This window comes from Parasteatoda tepidariorum, chromosome 4 (assembly GCF_043381705.1).
Source record: "Parasteatoda tepidariorum isolate YZ-2023 chromosome 4, CAS_Ptep_4.0, whole genome shotgun sequence".
In the NCBI taxonomy this organism is placed as follows: Eukaryota; Metazoa; Arthropoda; class Arachnida; order Araneae; family Theridiidae; genus Parasteatoda; species Parasteatoda tepidariorum.
The window spans coordinates 89,648,834-89,664,397 of NC_092207.1; the positions used below are offsets into that span (position 1 = coordinate 89,648,834).

The following is a 15,564-nucleotide window of genomic DNA, read 5'->3' on the forward strand; positions in this document are numbered from 1 at the left end:
TTACCAAAAACAGCTAAAGTCAAATTCATCATTCAAAACGTTAATATATTGTTGAATCGTAAAAAAAAAAAAAAAAAAAAATTTTTTCTGTATTCATNTTTTTTTTTTTTTTTTTTTTTTTTTTTTTTTTTTTTTTTTTTTTTTTTTTACTTGAGAAGTTTGTTGCGCTCTACTTTCTAAGAAATTATGTATTGATTATTAATTTGTTGTTGATTATTATCCATTTCTATTCCTTATTATATACTTTATATAATTTTTTTTTAAATTAAAGTTTCATTTAGATCTTTGAAGTTGGAAATATTCGAAATGCGGAATTTAACTTTGGTTGATTGTACTATATACTCGTATACATTATTTCGAGAAAATAATGCGAAAATATGAAAGATTTTCTACGTGTTTCATTTTTATCTATAGAAATACATATTTAAAAGAAATGTTCACAAATATCTTGTATTAATATAAAGTGTAAGTAACTAGAACACACCTAAGCTAGCTAGCTTTTTATCTTAGAGAAACATGGCAAACATGTAAATCTAACAAAACACTTTCGCATGTCTCAAAAAGAAATTGGAATCGCTTTTAATGTAAAAATGGGTGTTTTGATGGCAACTATGTTCTTAATCAAATAGGAACACACACAATGTTTTTTAACAATGCACCCTTTTTCGTATGCTTTAAATATTTATTTGGAAAAATTCATTTTGTCTAGCGTGTTACACTCGGCATACTTTCCTTAAATAAAATAAAATAATTTTTTTTTAAAGAAGAGCCATTATTTCTTACCCAGCTTAATATTTATTGAACCGGGTTCGAATCCCAGCGATGGTCGGTCGATACGAATTCCACGCGCTGCTCGCACCGTCCCCAATGGTGACGTAAAATATCCTCTGTGGAGGCAGATCTTGGGTCCACTTTCCGTCAAACTAACCACGGGTGGTTTTTGTGGTTTTCCACTCTATGTAACGCAAATGCGGGTTAGTGCAATCAAAAAAAGTCCTCCCCGAAGGCGAATTTCTGCCAACACTTGATCCAGGCTCTCCTTTGTCTTCTGGATTAGGGTCAAAATTACAAGGCTACGGAGTTGAACATTAGTAGTCGTAAACCCAAAAAATTGACTCAGCTGTTCAAGAACGGTAATAAAATAAAATTAAAATTGATTTATTATATCTAATCTAATGTTTACAGGTATATGAAATGTGCATACAGCATTTTTTCATTTAATTTTTACAAAGACATCCCATCTTCATTGATTAGTTAAAAGGTTTAACCCTCTATGCACGGACTTGTAATTATTTCCATGAAGCATTAAAATGGTACAAAATATCCCTCCAAGTTTTGTCTGTTGCGGTAATTTGAATTTTCGTTTATCTGCCAGTTCGTTTAACTACTAGTTGACTACTAGTTTACTACTTCGTTTAACTACTAGTTGACAAAACACGATTATTTGAAGTTGAGCCTTGCCTTAGGAACAATTTAGTTGTTGATATTTCGTTCGGGAATGCCATTTTGTAATTCCTCAATTTTCAGCTTTCTACCTCGGTCAATTTTGCAAAATAAGTCTTTCAGACTTTTTTATTGATTCATTAACATTATTAACTAGTTATAAAGCGGAATATAAACATTTTATCTTCAAGAAAAATGCTAACATGTAGTGTTTGTCCCAAATCAAAAATTTTATAAGAAATTAAAATATATATTGAAATATTGTATATATATATATTCAATATTTAATAAATATTGAAAGAAATAATGTTTGCTAAAGTGTAAAATAGACATTATTCAAAGAAACAAAAAAGTTTCGCACACTTTTGATAATTTTTTAATAATTAGATAGATAAGTTGTTAAGAATAGGATGTGCTAATAGATACGTCAAACTAGGTTGAAAAAATAAAAAGAAACTGATAATGGCAACTAATGTGGCACGCGTTTCGAACATAGTCGATAAAATTTGTCTGGAGGAAAAATAAGGAGGTAATTTTAAGCTATTCCCCACCGCCCCCGATAAAAAAAAGAGTCACAGGACATCTGAAGCTGGTGATTAAACTTTACATAATAAATAACATAAAGAAAAGAAAAATGCAGCACATCTTTGTACTTTGAATACTGTTATTAGAAAGTTCCTTTTTTTCTGCATTGTTCCACTAAAAATCAATTTAGAACAAAATAAGAGTATGCAAGTGTTATATTAATTATAAGCATTCATTATGCAAGTGTTATATCGGTCATGGGGAATATAAAATGGTTCCTACCATTTGTAATATTACATTGTGTACACGTGTTTGATATATTTTAACTCAGAATTAAATTTGGAGTTTAAATAGATAAAATAAATCTGAGAAATACGTATTGAGTGCCATAAGCACAGAAATTAATTTATAATAAACCTCATATTATTCCAATTTTTAAAATTTTCCATATGAGTTTAATGTTTACAGCAGCAAAAAAATCAAATCAGCTTAAAAAATCAAAATAAACCCAAACGTATATCTTTGCAAATTTTATATTTAGTACGCTCCCTGTTTTTAAATTTTTTTTTCCTTTATTGCATGCCAGCCAACTTTTAAGCCTTAAAATCCATTTCTTAACAAGTGATATAATTTTCTTTGCCAGTCAAAAATAATTTATTTATAGAAAACATTTGAATTTTTTTAAAGCATTAAAGTTTTATACAAAATAAGTAATTTTAGATAGTAAGTGATATATTTTTATAGGCATATTAAGATAAAATTTTTATGCATAAAACAATGCATAAAACTAGTATATTAAAATGAATATCTTGCTTTTTTAGCCAGCGTTCTGGCAATAAGCGTTTTGAATAATGTTTTTGTGATTTAAATAAAGGGTAGACATTAGATTTACTTCTATTGTTATCTTACATTAAAGAGAAAATGTAAATGAAAATCTAATTTAAAATGCAGAGACGGTTTAAAAAACGCATTTTTAGAAATCGTTAAGATTATAAGCAATTATTATTGCTTGAAGAAAAGATTAAATTAATATAGACAGAAAAACTAATTTAGTTTTCTTTTATAAGTAAGGCCTTTCTTTAAATTTAATCTCGAAACATTTACCTTCTCGGGATTTTTTTTCTTCCATTTTTTCAGTCTCCGTTTATTTTATTAAATAATGCTGTTAAACCTTTCATATACATCTTAAGAATTTCAATAAAGAACGCGTTTTTATTAAATTTGCACGTAGACAAGTCTGAGTTTTACTGAAGTATTTAAATTAATGGTTTTCGTATGTTAAGGGATTTTAATAATATTGATTTTGGCGCGTGAAAAGAGAGAATTTTCTATTTTACACTTTCTGGGATTCAGTGAATAGCTTTAAAATGAAATAAATTTTTTAGCTTTTGCTTAGGCGTTAATAAATGTAAATTAATTAATAGTTATCATTTATTATAATCTAGTTGCCTTAGTAAATTTAATTAAAATGCTAGATCACTACATTAAGACGTTGGATGGTTAGTACTGTTGATAGTTTATTTGCAGTTAATATTAATAATTATAAGCCCCTGTGCGCAATCACATTAACCCTCTAAAGGTAGATTGCGCATTAGAACTTTTCTGACTTTTAACATATTTAAAGCATATCAACAATGAGTAAACTTATTCAACATTGTACAACACACCGTTAACAACAGCACACTATCAACATTACACCAAATGGGTATTTCAGGAAATTGGATATTTTAGCTGAAAGTTTATATCTATTTATTTTTAAATTGTTTTGTTGAATTGTGTGCAATTTTTCCCTGTTTTGCTATATGTACTTTTAAACAAAGAGAAAAAATTCTAGAAAAATTACAATAAATTTTTGATAAAAAAATATAATTTTGTTTAATAAATTGAAAGTATAAGGCATTTAAACCATGCGTTTGATAATTTTTCCGTTCATATATGGTTACGGTTTGCAGGAAAATTTCGATTTCAAAATTATGGTTCGTATTATCCTTCATTCTGTAAAACATACAGAAATGAAAAGTCAATTTTACCGAATAAATGGTCTTTAGGCTGGATATACATAAGGAATCGTGATAAAATTACAGAATTTTACCATCTTTACCAAATTTTGTCATATATCATAAAACGATATTTATTGTTGATTTGACCAAATTCAGTATTTTTTGGTGTTCCAATCGAGCCAGAAACACTGTAAACTCTACCATATTTTAGTAATTTTTACCATACTTTTTGTGGCAGTGAATGTTGCAATCTTAATAAAGGAAAAGTAATTCCAGCAATTAAATCAAATTTTGGATCTCAACTTAAGACGCTAAGCATAAGTAAAAATCTCTTATACATTCTTGTTCAAAACTGTATTGCTCATAATTGAATTTCACAGTATGTCATTTTTAAAATTTTGAGCGTTTTTGTTTTAACGAGTTTAGAAATTAAATCGAGTAATCTAGTTTATTGATGTTTTTGATATGTGCAATATTTGCAGACATTCTATTAACACTTATAAACTAACATTTATGAAAGTCTCTCCACTTTAGTCCATTATTTAGTACGAACTTCTTTTTCGATTGCCTCATATTCTAATGATTGACAATTTGCTATTTTATGCATAATTTAAGCACTTTATTTAAATTATTTGAAAATTTATCAATATTTATAAGACTGCCTCAGTTGATTCTTCTGAACAATTGAAACGTCTGTGTGGTGTTAAGAAAAAATTCGAGCATTTTTTGATAAAGAAATTTCTAACAGTGTACTGAACAATCGTAATGGTTATAGATCAATATTGATGGAAATAATTTATAGTTCTGTTGCCTTAAATTAAATTGTTGATTACTTTAATGTGAAATTAATAACTGAGTTTCGTTTGTATGAATAAGAATTCCCAAAACGTTTAAAACATTGAATTCTTAGTGGAGAAGTTATTTGTCAAATTATGTGATATTTACAAAAATTATTAGTTAAATAAAAAGATGCTGAATCGAAAATCCAATTTTTTCTATTTTGCAAATTATTATTTTAAAATCTGCATTTATATTCGGTGAACATTTTTTCTAGACACACAAAAATTAAAATTTCAGGAAAAAGTAAAGACAATTTTTTTTATTAAACAGAAATTTAGAAATACCAGGACCACTACAAACCTTGGGAAATTTCAAAATAGATTATAATGTAGATTATGCTGAATTGGGAGAGAGAGAGATGCTAAATTAATGCGACAAGAATGCAAATATTAAGGGAAGGATTTGAATGACCTAACTTAGAAAATACCTAAAACAGAAAAAAATACCTCAACTAGAAAAAAATAAAATTTTCATTGTCTTTCATGTTTTAAGTACAATTTTTCAACTACTATAGTTTGTAAAAAAACAATTAATTTACCATATATCCATAATATATATCCAGCGATAATTGAAATTAACTAAAGTAAAATGAAGTTAATATAGACACAAAATATTCCTTCAAATTTTGCCAGATTATTTTTTTTTTTAAAGAAAATTGGTTTGGCTGAAAGTTGGCTTCAGATTTAACACTTGTTTCGTCTTGCTTCAGTTATGAAAATCTCTTTGCATTTCAGAATAAAGTTTCGTTAAGGTGAAAGAAAGAATTCCACAACATATTTTTAATATGCAACATAAAAGTAATATCCAGTAGATTCAAAAATTAAAAGCAACACGTAGAAAAAAATTTCGTTAAAATTACTAAGTTGAATGGTAATGATATTTCTGGTGAAAAAAACAACAACACAATTCTAGTATTAAAAACCAAAATAAGTGGTATTTAAACCATTCATTTGGTATGTTTTCCGTTAAAATGATAACAGTTTTTGTGGAAATTCTGGTTTTCGAAATTATAGTTCTTATTATCACACATTTAGCAGAAAATACAAAACTTAAAAGTAAATAATATATATATATATATATATAGATAGATAAAGTATAATTCCCTACCCAATTAACCGGAGCATACCAAGTGATAAAATTGTAGTAAAATCAGATAAATAATAATTAAATATGTTAGAAATCTTGTATGTATTAGATTTATATAGTCAAGGTGTTAAAGGCTTGTTCTGCTTACAATTTTATAGGCTTGGCATATAATATAGCATATACGAAGTATTTTTTCCTTCTTTCTCCTGTATGCTTTACATTTAATTTATTAGACATCTATCATTACCGTTTCTTTTTGACCTTTTCCTTTATAACCTTTTATTAGGAAAAACTATAATTAACAATACAAACAAAAAGACACATTTCAAAATCATTTACAAATTTTTTTTAAAAAAAAAAATTCTTTTTGTAGATCAAGAATTAAATTGATGCATTAAAATCGTTTCACAGAATTTATTTTTAAAATTAGAATAAGCCGAAGTCATTAATGACTAAAAATAAACTTTAAAACGAAGCAAACTTTTTTTTCTCCCGTGGAATGCGTCATTAAGATAAAACTCCGGTAATCCGATTTTCTTTTCCGAAAATGTAAATATCTTTTTCTTCCCTTGATTATTAAAAAAGAATTACGCAAGTTCTGGCAAATGTGGATTTACATACGTAAAGCAGAGATATGTTTTTGACATTATTTTGTATCCATTCCAAAAAAGAAATTTCAAATTCACACAAATGCATTTTTTGAAACTTCAAGCTTCATATTTCCCTGAAAAATATATGTACAAACATCCAAAACAAATGAAAAATAAGGAAAGGAATGCTACTATTTTTCCATTTTAAAAATGTTAGAAATAATTTAGAAAAATAAATTATAATTTCTTTATAAAGAGCCAATTTGAATTATATTATAGCGTAACTTTATCGTTATTTATAATGGTTCAGCATTCTTTAAACCATAAAACACATTCAACTATAATATCTACATACAGAGCTGGACTGCATCATATCTTGGAGTAAATTATTCCTTATTGATTGTGTTTCAGCATTGCTCAAACCATTAAACTCTTTAAACCATGGTATAGGCAATCTGAGCTGAACAGAATGATATCCTGGTGCAAATCAATTTTTATTGATTATGTTTCAGTATGTTTAAATACTAAAACTCATTTTACCATAATATATTCATACAGAGGTGAGCTGAACCTCATATTGGAGTAAATCAATTCTTATTGATTATGTTTCAGTATTCTTTGAATAATAAAACTCCTTTAACCATAATATATTCATACAGAGCTGAACTGAACCACATCTTGGAATAAATCAATCCTTATTGATTATGTTTCAGTATTCTTTAAATAATAAAACTCATTTAGCCATAATATATTCATACAGAGCAGAACTGAACCTCATCTTGGAGTAAATCAATCCTTATTGATAATGTTTCAGTATTCTTTAAATAATAAAACTCATTTAACCATAATATATTCATACAGAGCTGAACTGAACCTCATTTAGGAGTAAATCAATCCTTATTGATAATGTTTCAGTATTCTTTAAATAATAAAGCTCATTTAACCATAATATATTCATACAGAGCTGCACTGAACCACATCTTGGAATAAATCAATCCTTATTGATAATGTTTCAGTATTCTTTAAATAATAAAACTCATTTAACCGTAATATATTCATACAGAGCTGAACTGAACCTCATCTAGGAGTAAATCAATCCCTATTGATAATGTTTTAGTATTCTTTAAATAATAAAACTCACTTAAGCATAATATATTCATACAGAGCTGCACTGAATCTCATCTTGAAGTAAATCAATCTTTATTGATAATGTTTCAGTATTCTTTAAATAATAAAACTCATTTAACCATAATATATTCATACAGAGCTGCACTGAACCTCATCTTGGAGTAAATCAATCCTTATTGATTATGTTTCAGTATTCTTTAAATAATAAAACTCATTTAACCATAATATATTCACACAGAGCTGAACTGAACCTCATCTTGGAGTAAATCAATCCTTATTGATAATGTTTTAGTATTCTTTCAGTAATAAAACTCATTTAACCATAATATATTCATACAGAGCTGAACTGAACCTCACCTTGGAGTAAATCAATCCTTATTGATTATGTTTCAGTATTCTTTAAATAACAAAACTCATTTAACCATAATATATTCATACAGAGCTAAACTGAATCACATTCTGGAGTAAATTAATCTTTATTTATCACGTTTAAGCATTATTTGAATTATAAGACACGTTTAACTATTATACCTTCATACAGAGTTGAACTGAATCACATCCTGGAGTAAATTAATCCTTATTGGTCATGCATCATTGTTGAACACATTTTTCTGAGACTGTGCCATAATGTTACATTATATACCAGGGGTGGCCAATCTGCGACTTGCGAGCCACATGCGGCTCTTTGAAAGATTATTTGTGGCTCTCGATAATTGTACCCGAGTTCCTTTTTTTCATTTTTGCACTTTTATAATTAAAAAAAAATTATTATCGTTCCGTATGTGTTTCAAAATGTCTTTTAAATTACTGAGAACAAATATGAAAGACTAAGTGCAACGTTGTTTAATTCAAGGTGAGTTTTCTATTTCCAATATAATTATGACACAAAACGCATCTGGAAAAATAGAATTAATAGAGGTGTGAGAAGATCAAGCTCTACAATTAAAGTATAAGTCGACGTTGATTACTGAATTTTGGAAATTTGTATCAGAATTGAAGTATCCTGAATTAAAAAAAGGCTGCTGGTGAATTATTTCAATATTCGGAACAACGTACTTAGGTGAATCATTTTATTCCGCTTTAAAATTCGTGAAATCCAAACACCGATCAGTATTAACTAACCAGCATCTCAAAGAATTACTGAGAAGTGCTGTCACTAAGTATTCACCAAATTTTAAGGAATTATCAAGAAAAGTAAAATAAATTAGTTTAACTTTTAATATTGAAATTCAATACACATATTTTGTACTTTTACTTATATGTTTTCAATAAATATAATTTAAGTAGAAAAAAAAATCCTAATACCTTTTTCGCATACCTTTTAAATATGTATTTAATTGTGGCTCGCGAAAAATTTCAAATTTTGAAAAATGGCTCGACTATCAAGGAATTCGGCCACCCCTGTTATATACATTTAAAGAAATTTTTCTGTTTTATAGCATAAGTTTGTTATTAAATTCCATTGAGTTTCTTTTAAAGACTCAACGGAATTTTTAAAATACATCCGTCCATTTGGTGAGAAAAAATATCAAATTACTGTTGTGAGCTCATTAAATTTGCAATAACAATATATTTTTAATTTTAATTGTTATTTCAAAAAAGGATTACTTGAAAAAAATGATTTATGTTCACTTATAAATCATTGGGGAATCATAATATTATCACAAGGGAAATATTTGGACGCAGGAAGTGGAAGCGCAAATGTTCTTTTTAGTATATATACACTCTATAACAAAAACATCGACGCACCAAGAAGCAGTCATCCTTTGAAATTTCGTATGCATGAATGTTTTGAACAGATATGGCTGGAATGAAGCCGACTGGGGACGTATAGTCTTCAGCGACGAATCCCGCTTCCAACTGTGTCCTGACGATCATCGAAGACGTGCTTGGAGACGTACAGGGCAGAGGGGGGATCCTGCCTTCACTATTGTACGCCACACTGGTCCTCAACAAGGCATTATGGTCAGGGGTGCCATTTCCTTTGACAGCCGGACCCCTTTGNTATTGTACGCCACACCGGCCCTCAACAAGGCATTATGGTCTGGGGTGCCATTACCTTTGACAGCCGGACCCCTTTGGTCTTCATTAAAGGTACACTTACTGCACAGCGGTACGTCGACGGCATCCTAAGACTTGTTTTGCTACCGTTCATTTTGCAGCGCCCTGGGCTGGTTTTTCAGCAGGACAATGTTAGACCACATACCTATGAACTATGACAGCCGGACCTATGAACTATCTGAAGGCTTGTCAAACTCTTCTTTGGCCTGCCAGATCACCAGATCTCTCTCCCATCGAGCATTTCTGGGATATGATGGGAAGGCGATTGCATCTGGAACGAAATGTTGATGACCTCGTTCGACAATTGGACCGAATTTGGCAGAAAACACCGCAAGAGATCACCCGGGAACTTTCTCGGTCTATGCCACGCCGTGTGGCAGCTTGTATTCAGGCTAGAGGCGGGTCAACACCTTATTGAACTTGTTACTGTAACTCTGCAATAAATTATTCAATTGTTCTGAAATTTTGATCATTAACTATTCTGTACATTGTCTTCCTATCCTCTAATTGTCGTTTCAATCGGACAACTCCTTCTTGGTGCGTCGATTTTTTTGTTATAGAATGTATATTTAGTTGAATAATTTCAACTGTTTTATGCCAAGAAACAGTAGTTATTTCGAAGCAATCATCGGGGTTGGAGAGCGTCAGCGAGCAGGGTGATTAGCCCCCTAGTTAAGAAATAAAAACAAATGATACCATGATAATATTGTTCATTCGCGTGATATTATACTTATTTATGGAATTCTTGTCAAAAACGTAGAATTCTTGTTAAAACGCTTATTATGAGCCAACCAATTAATATTTAAGTGATAAAAATACAAAAAAAAATTATAAAGGAATTACTTTTGATAACTGGTACTAAACACATTAATAAAACAAGGTACTAAACACATTAATAACAAAGAAAACTGAAAGGTTTCTTCTGCCTTATAATGATTCAACAGATTTCGGTAATTTTTTTTATCTCGCTTAAATAAAAACATCTTGTTCTTTAATGCGTATATTTTTTGACTTTATCTTTGACAAGGGTTCTATAAATAATTATTAAGGGAAACGATTACGGAACAACCAATATTAATTCAAATCCTTTTTATTTATTTATTTATTTGCTTCACAGAAAGCAACTTTCGAAGAATTCAGCTTAGTCTTGAAAACTCTTATCAGGCTATACTCAGCAGAAACATAAATGAAACATTTAGTTCTGGCTTTGTATCTCAAATTTGAACACATATTTTGAAACTAGTTGGTAAAATTCCAGTTTATTATTTTTTTTGTTGAATCAGTTCAATAAATTCGTTCGGAATCGCTGCTGTCTTCTATACTGACAAGCTATCAGTTTGAATCGAAGATGTCCTTTTAAGCTATTCAGTGGCTCAGGTTTAAATGGCTGAAAAACGAAACTGAAATCTATCTATTGTCTATTATATGTCAAGTAAAGATAAGAATTTTCTGAAACAATTTTTTTCTTTTATTTTTATGCACAGTTTATTTTCTTTTAACTATATCATTAATCTATATAAATATAAACAGATCCATGCAGTTATAAAATAAATCTTTTTCAAGTTCTAAAGTTTTAAGAACATGCTTCTGCTCTTTTATACTATAACTTATTAAATAACAGGGTTTGAACAAATTTTTTGACTTAAATTTGAATTAGAGCAGATAATGCAATATAAAAAATGAAGTATCCGTTGAAGCATTATTTATTTTTAGAAAATTTGCAATTAATTATAAAATTAAATTAGTGATTTGTAAATAAAGAATATAGTTTCTAAGAAATAACGAGAAAAAAAGTACACTGTAAAAATTCAAGGTTAAATTATGGAAAAAAGTAACAGCAAAAGTACTAAGGGTGCCAGTACTTTTTCTGTAAAGTTTATAACCAGAACTAAAAATCTGATGTACCGTAATTTTTATTGTAAAATCACTGATTCACTGGAAATAAATCAATATCACAATAAAAAAAGTGGTATAAGATTTACGGTAAAAATGGAATTGAAGATTAATTGGATTTCACGGATGCTGCATTCAGGGTGCCAGTGCTTTTTACAGCAATTTGATCCGGAATTTTTTACAGTGTACAGGTGTCAAAACATTACGTTATAGTTAAAACGTAATTACTCTTTTACCCCTTTTTCACCACTTATGTGTGAACACAAATGAATGAAAATAGTTTTTAAAGCAACAGCTGCTTGAATATTACGAAAAAATACAATTGTTTGTTGAATGTACGCATGATATACCGTAATTTTTACAATAATTTTTTTGTAAAATTATTGAATCATTGAAAATAATTAAATATTACAGTAAAGACTAGTGTAAAAAATTTACAGTAAAAATGGAATTTAGAGTAAATCGGATTTCACGAATGCTGCATTGAGGGTGCCTGTACTTTTTACAGCAAACTGTTCCGGAATTTTTTACTGTGCACATGTGTAAAAACATTACATTATAGTTAAAACGTAATTACCCTTTTTTACTACTTACGCCTGATATATAAATGAATTAAAAAAGTTTTCAAAGCAACAGCTATGTGAATATTACGAAAAAATACAATTGTGTGTTTCATGTATACATGAATCGCGTGAACTGAGTTTTATATATAAAAAAAAAACTGTGTCTGGTTTAACAACAAAAATGAAGATATTTAGGAAAATGTGTAAACGCTTATATGATACTAAAAACAATCAATCAAATTTTCAATTTAAATAGGTTTCTTAAAATTATTTCGAAACAACATTTTAAATTCAATTTATTTTTTATTCCAGTTCTTAAATTCGTTTATAATGCATTATAGACAATGAAAGCTTTCAATGTTTTATGGAAAAAAAACGATTATATTATAGATGTTTTTTAAACTTTTTCATTTGATGCATGCATTTTAATCAGTACATCAAGATGATGAAATTCAAATTACAATTTATGCCATATATTCAAAACAAATCCAATTATTCCCGAGTTTCGTACTAATTTACATAATATTTACAGTTTTCTTATACAATAAAATTCAATGTACCATGTTCCGATTTTGAGATGTATGCATTTTATATTTTTTAATTAAAATTTATTTCCCTTCACATTCGCGTCAAATATGCCTTGATTTACCAACTGCAAACATATGCTCCTTTAATAATAAATTTGAGAAATATTATAATCGTAAAGCTTTTAGATCTGTAAAATGGTGAAATAGGTAATCCATGCTTAATGCTATTAGATTTGAGTGGGTCTTCTGATGTGAAGGATAACGATGACTCAGTAGGATACCATAGATCTGATTCCATTTGAGATAGCTCTTTATTGGATAATAGATGAAATTACTCTAAAGCTTAACTTAAATGCATTAGTAGGTCACGAATTATAAAGGAGATCACTTCACGTAGCACAATTTCTATACCGGTGATGTTAAAAAACGTTATCTTTTAAGTTTGACCTTAAATTTGACTATCTACTCAAGATGAATTTTTTTAAATAATAAGTATACACTTGTGGGGGGCTTGTGTGGTGACTGTGTCACCTTTCATCTATCAAAAAGAACCCCAAGATAAAACCAAGTTAACACGTCTTATATACTAGAGAAATGGAATAGAATTATTGTAGTGGTACCTACACTACATTACTCCCTTACCAGATTTTATATGAGATAGAATTCGATGAACGGTTGTAACCAGATGATCCATTGCTGTTTTGCGAAAGGCCGGGTTAGCAGTATTAAGATCACGGTTGTGTGCGCGGACGCTCCTGTGCTACTTTTAGCAGTCGAGTGTGTACTACAGCCTCCAGTGTTGTGTGATCGAGATTAAGTAGCAACAGTGCGAGGAGGACAATGCAGTCACAAATAGAAAGTCAACAGTTCAATGTTTACCATCTACCGGAGTTGGCGTGTTCAAATCGAAGTGAGCGTTCATATCAAGATTGGCGTGTTCAGATCACGCCTGCACGTCACCAATCTAGGGAAAGTGTTATCTAACCTTCATCTATTAAAACGTTCTCCAAGATCGAGTCGAGATAACATGTCTTATATACTAGTGAATTAGAATTGTATTATTGTAGTAGTAGTTACAGTACACACTTTTCATTAATTTAACGCTAGCTTTTGTGAAAATAATGTATTACAATGTTTATAGAACATATTTGTACGACGTCAAAAGAGGAGCTTTGAAAAAAAATCGCCAAAAAAGCATCATGATTGTGTTAATAAGTTTTTGGGAAAAAGCTCTCCTTAAATCAATATAAGTAATATGCGCCGTGGTGCCTCATGGAGACTCAAAAGAGTGCTCGCCTCCCAATGAGGCGATCCTGGTTCAAATCCCAACGATGGCTGGCTGATACGAATTCCGGCTATCACTGACCACAGTGCTAACATAAAATATACTCAGTGGTAGACGGATCATGGGTTAGAGAACCTTTCCATCAGGCTAATCATGAGAGGTTCCCGTGGTTTCTCTCTCCATGTAACCGTAATGCGGGTTAGTTCCGTCAAAAAGTTTTCAACAAAGGCAAATTTCACCCATTACTTGGTCCAGGAGTTTCCTGGTCTTCTGGATTGGGTTCAAAATGACAAGGCTACGGGGTTGCACATTGATAGTCGTGTACTCATAATCGGGGTCACTATTCAATGGTGGTTATAAAATAAAACAAAATGAAAATAACATAATGATTATGTACTGCGAACTTCATGTTTATGTTGTGTTGGAACTATCGAGAAAGATACCAAAGGGAACAGGTAGATGACGACAATGACAATGCTGACGTGTGGCAAAAATAATTTAAATATGCCATAATTGGTCAAAAATTATGGCCAACTCCTTAAAAAATGTGCTTTTATTGTTGGAATTGAATTTCTTGTGTTGTCAAACTATAGTTTAACAAAAAGATTTCATTTTTCTTCAAAAGAGGTAAAGGCACTTAAAATTGTTCAGAAATTTCAAAAATATGAAATCCCGGTCGAAGAGCGTATGCTGTCAAAAAGTGAAGAAAAAAAAAAGTATCGCACCGAATTACATTTGGTGTGATAAGTATTTTACTTCACTAAAATGCAATATGCTTCGATACTTAGTTCAAGTGATCTAAATTGAATATGCCTATAAAAAAGTACTTTATATCAGCATCGATACAAAATCAAATACCGAAAAGTATTTTTTATGAACACGCATATCATTTTTAGTGGGTTTGGAGTTTTTAGCCTTCATGTAACGAATTTAGGTGTTAAACGCTAGCTAAAAATATGTGAAATGGACGAATTATAAAATAGGTACCGTATCTTTATTTGCTTTAAAATTTTCTTTTATCATTTTATTTCTTCGAAACTTATTGTGTAAATAACGAAAAAAATTCTAAAACCCACTTATAAATCGTTTACCCATAATTTCAACAACAAATAATGTATACATAATTTACAATTGGTTTGCAATGTACTTTACCCTAATTTGTCTCTCGGCCACAGTGATTTTTTTTTTGCTCTGTTTTTCGTCTTTTGTCTCTCGGCTTCTGTAGTTTTTATAGTTTTTTTCTCACCTTTATTTTTCCAATTTTCGTTTGCAACTTTACGTTTTTTATTTCAAATTATTTTTATTTCTTTGCATTCACGTCTGGAAAGTCTTGGAAATGAGCGCTTGTTTTTGAAGTGCTAGACACATGTATACTGCTTGATGAGATTTGGATGATGATAAATCGAATGAAGTTTTTAATCAGGTAATATCTTACAGCTTCAGTTTCTAGGATTATTTACTTAATTTTATTTCTTAGTTTAAGTATAATTGACACTATATTTAAATTTATACTTATAAAAAGAGAAAAAAATAATCCTCAATAGTTTAAAAAAATTAAAATTGAATTTTGATTGCCTTAAAATTAAAAATTTAAACTCATTTTCACTAAAATACTCCTATTTT

At 29.4% G+C, this 15,564-nt stretch overlaps 2 protein-coding genes across 3 annotated transcripts in view; one reads left to right on the plus strand and one right to left on the minus strand.

The window, feature by feature from the left end:
- The window catches only part of LOC107456464 (solute carrier family 12 member 4), a 423,880-nt gene that overhangs the window by 262,248 nt on the left and 146,068 nt on the right, over positions 1 to 15,564 (minus strand). The window lies entirely within an intron of this gene.
- The window catches only part of LOC107442126 (dynein light chain roadblock), a 601,383-nt gene continuing 600,285 nt past the window's right edge, over positions 14,467 to 15,564 (plus strand). Inside the window, exon 1 of the mRNA XM_071180174.1 lies at positions 14,467 to 14,473. Coding sequence (XP_071036275.1) covers positions 14,468 to 14,473 — 6 coding nt within the window. The 5' untranslated portion in view covers position 14,467. The remainder of the gene's footprint in view (positions 14,474 to 15,564) is intronic.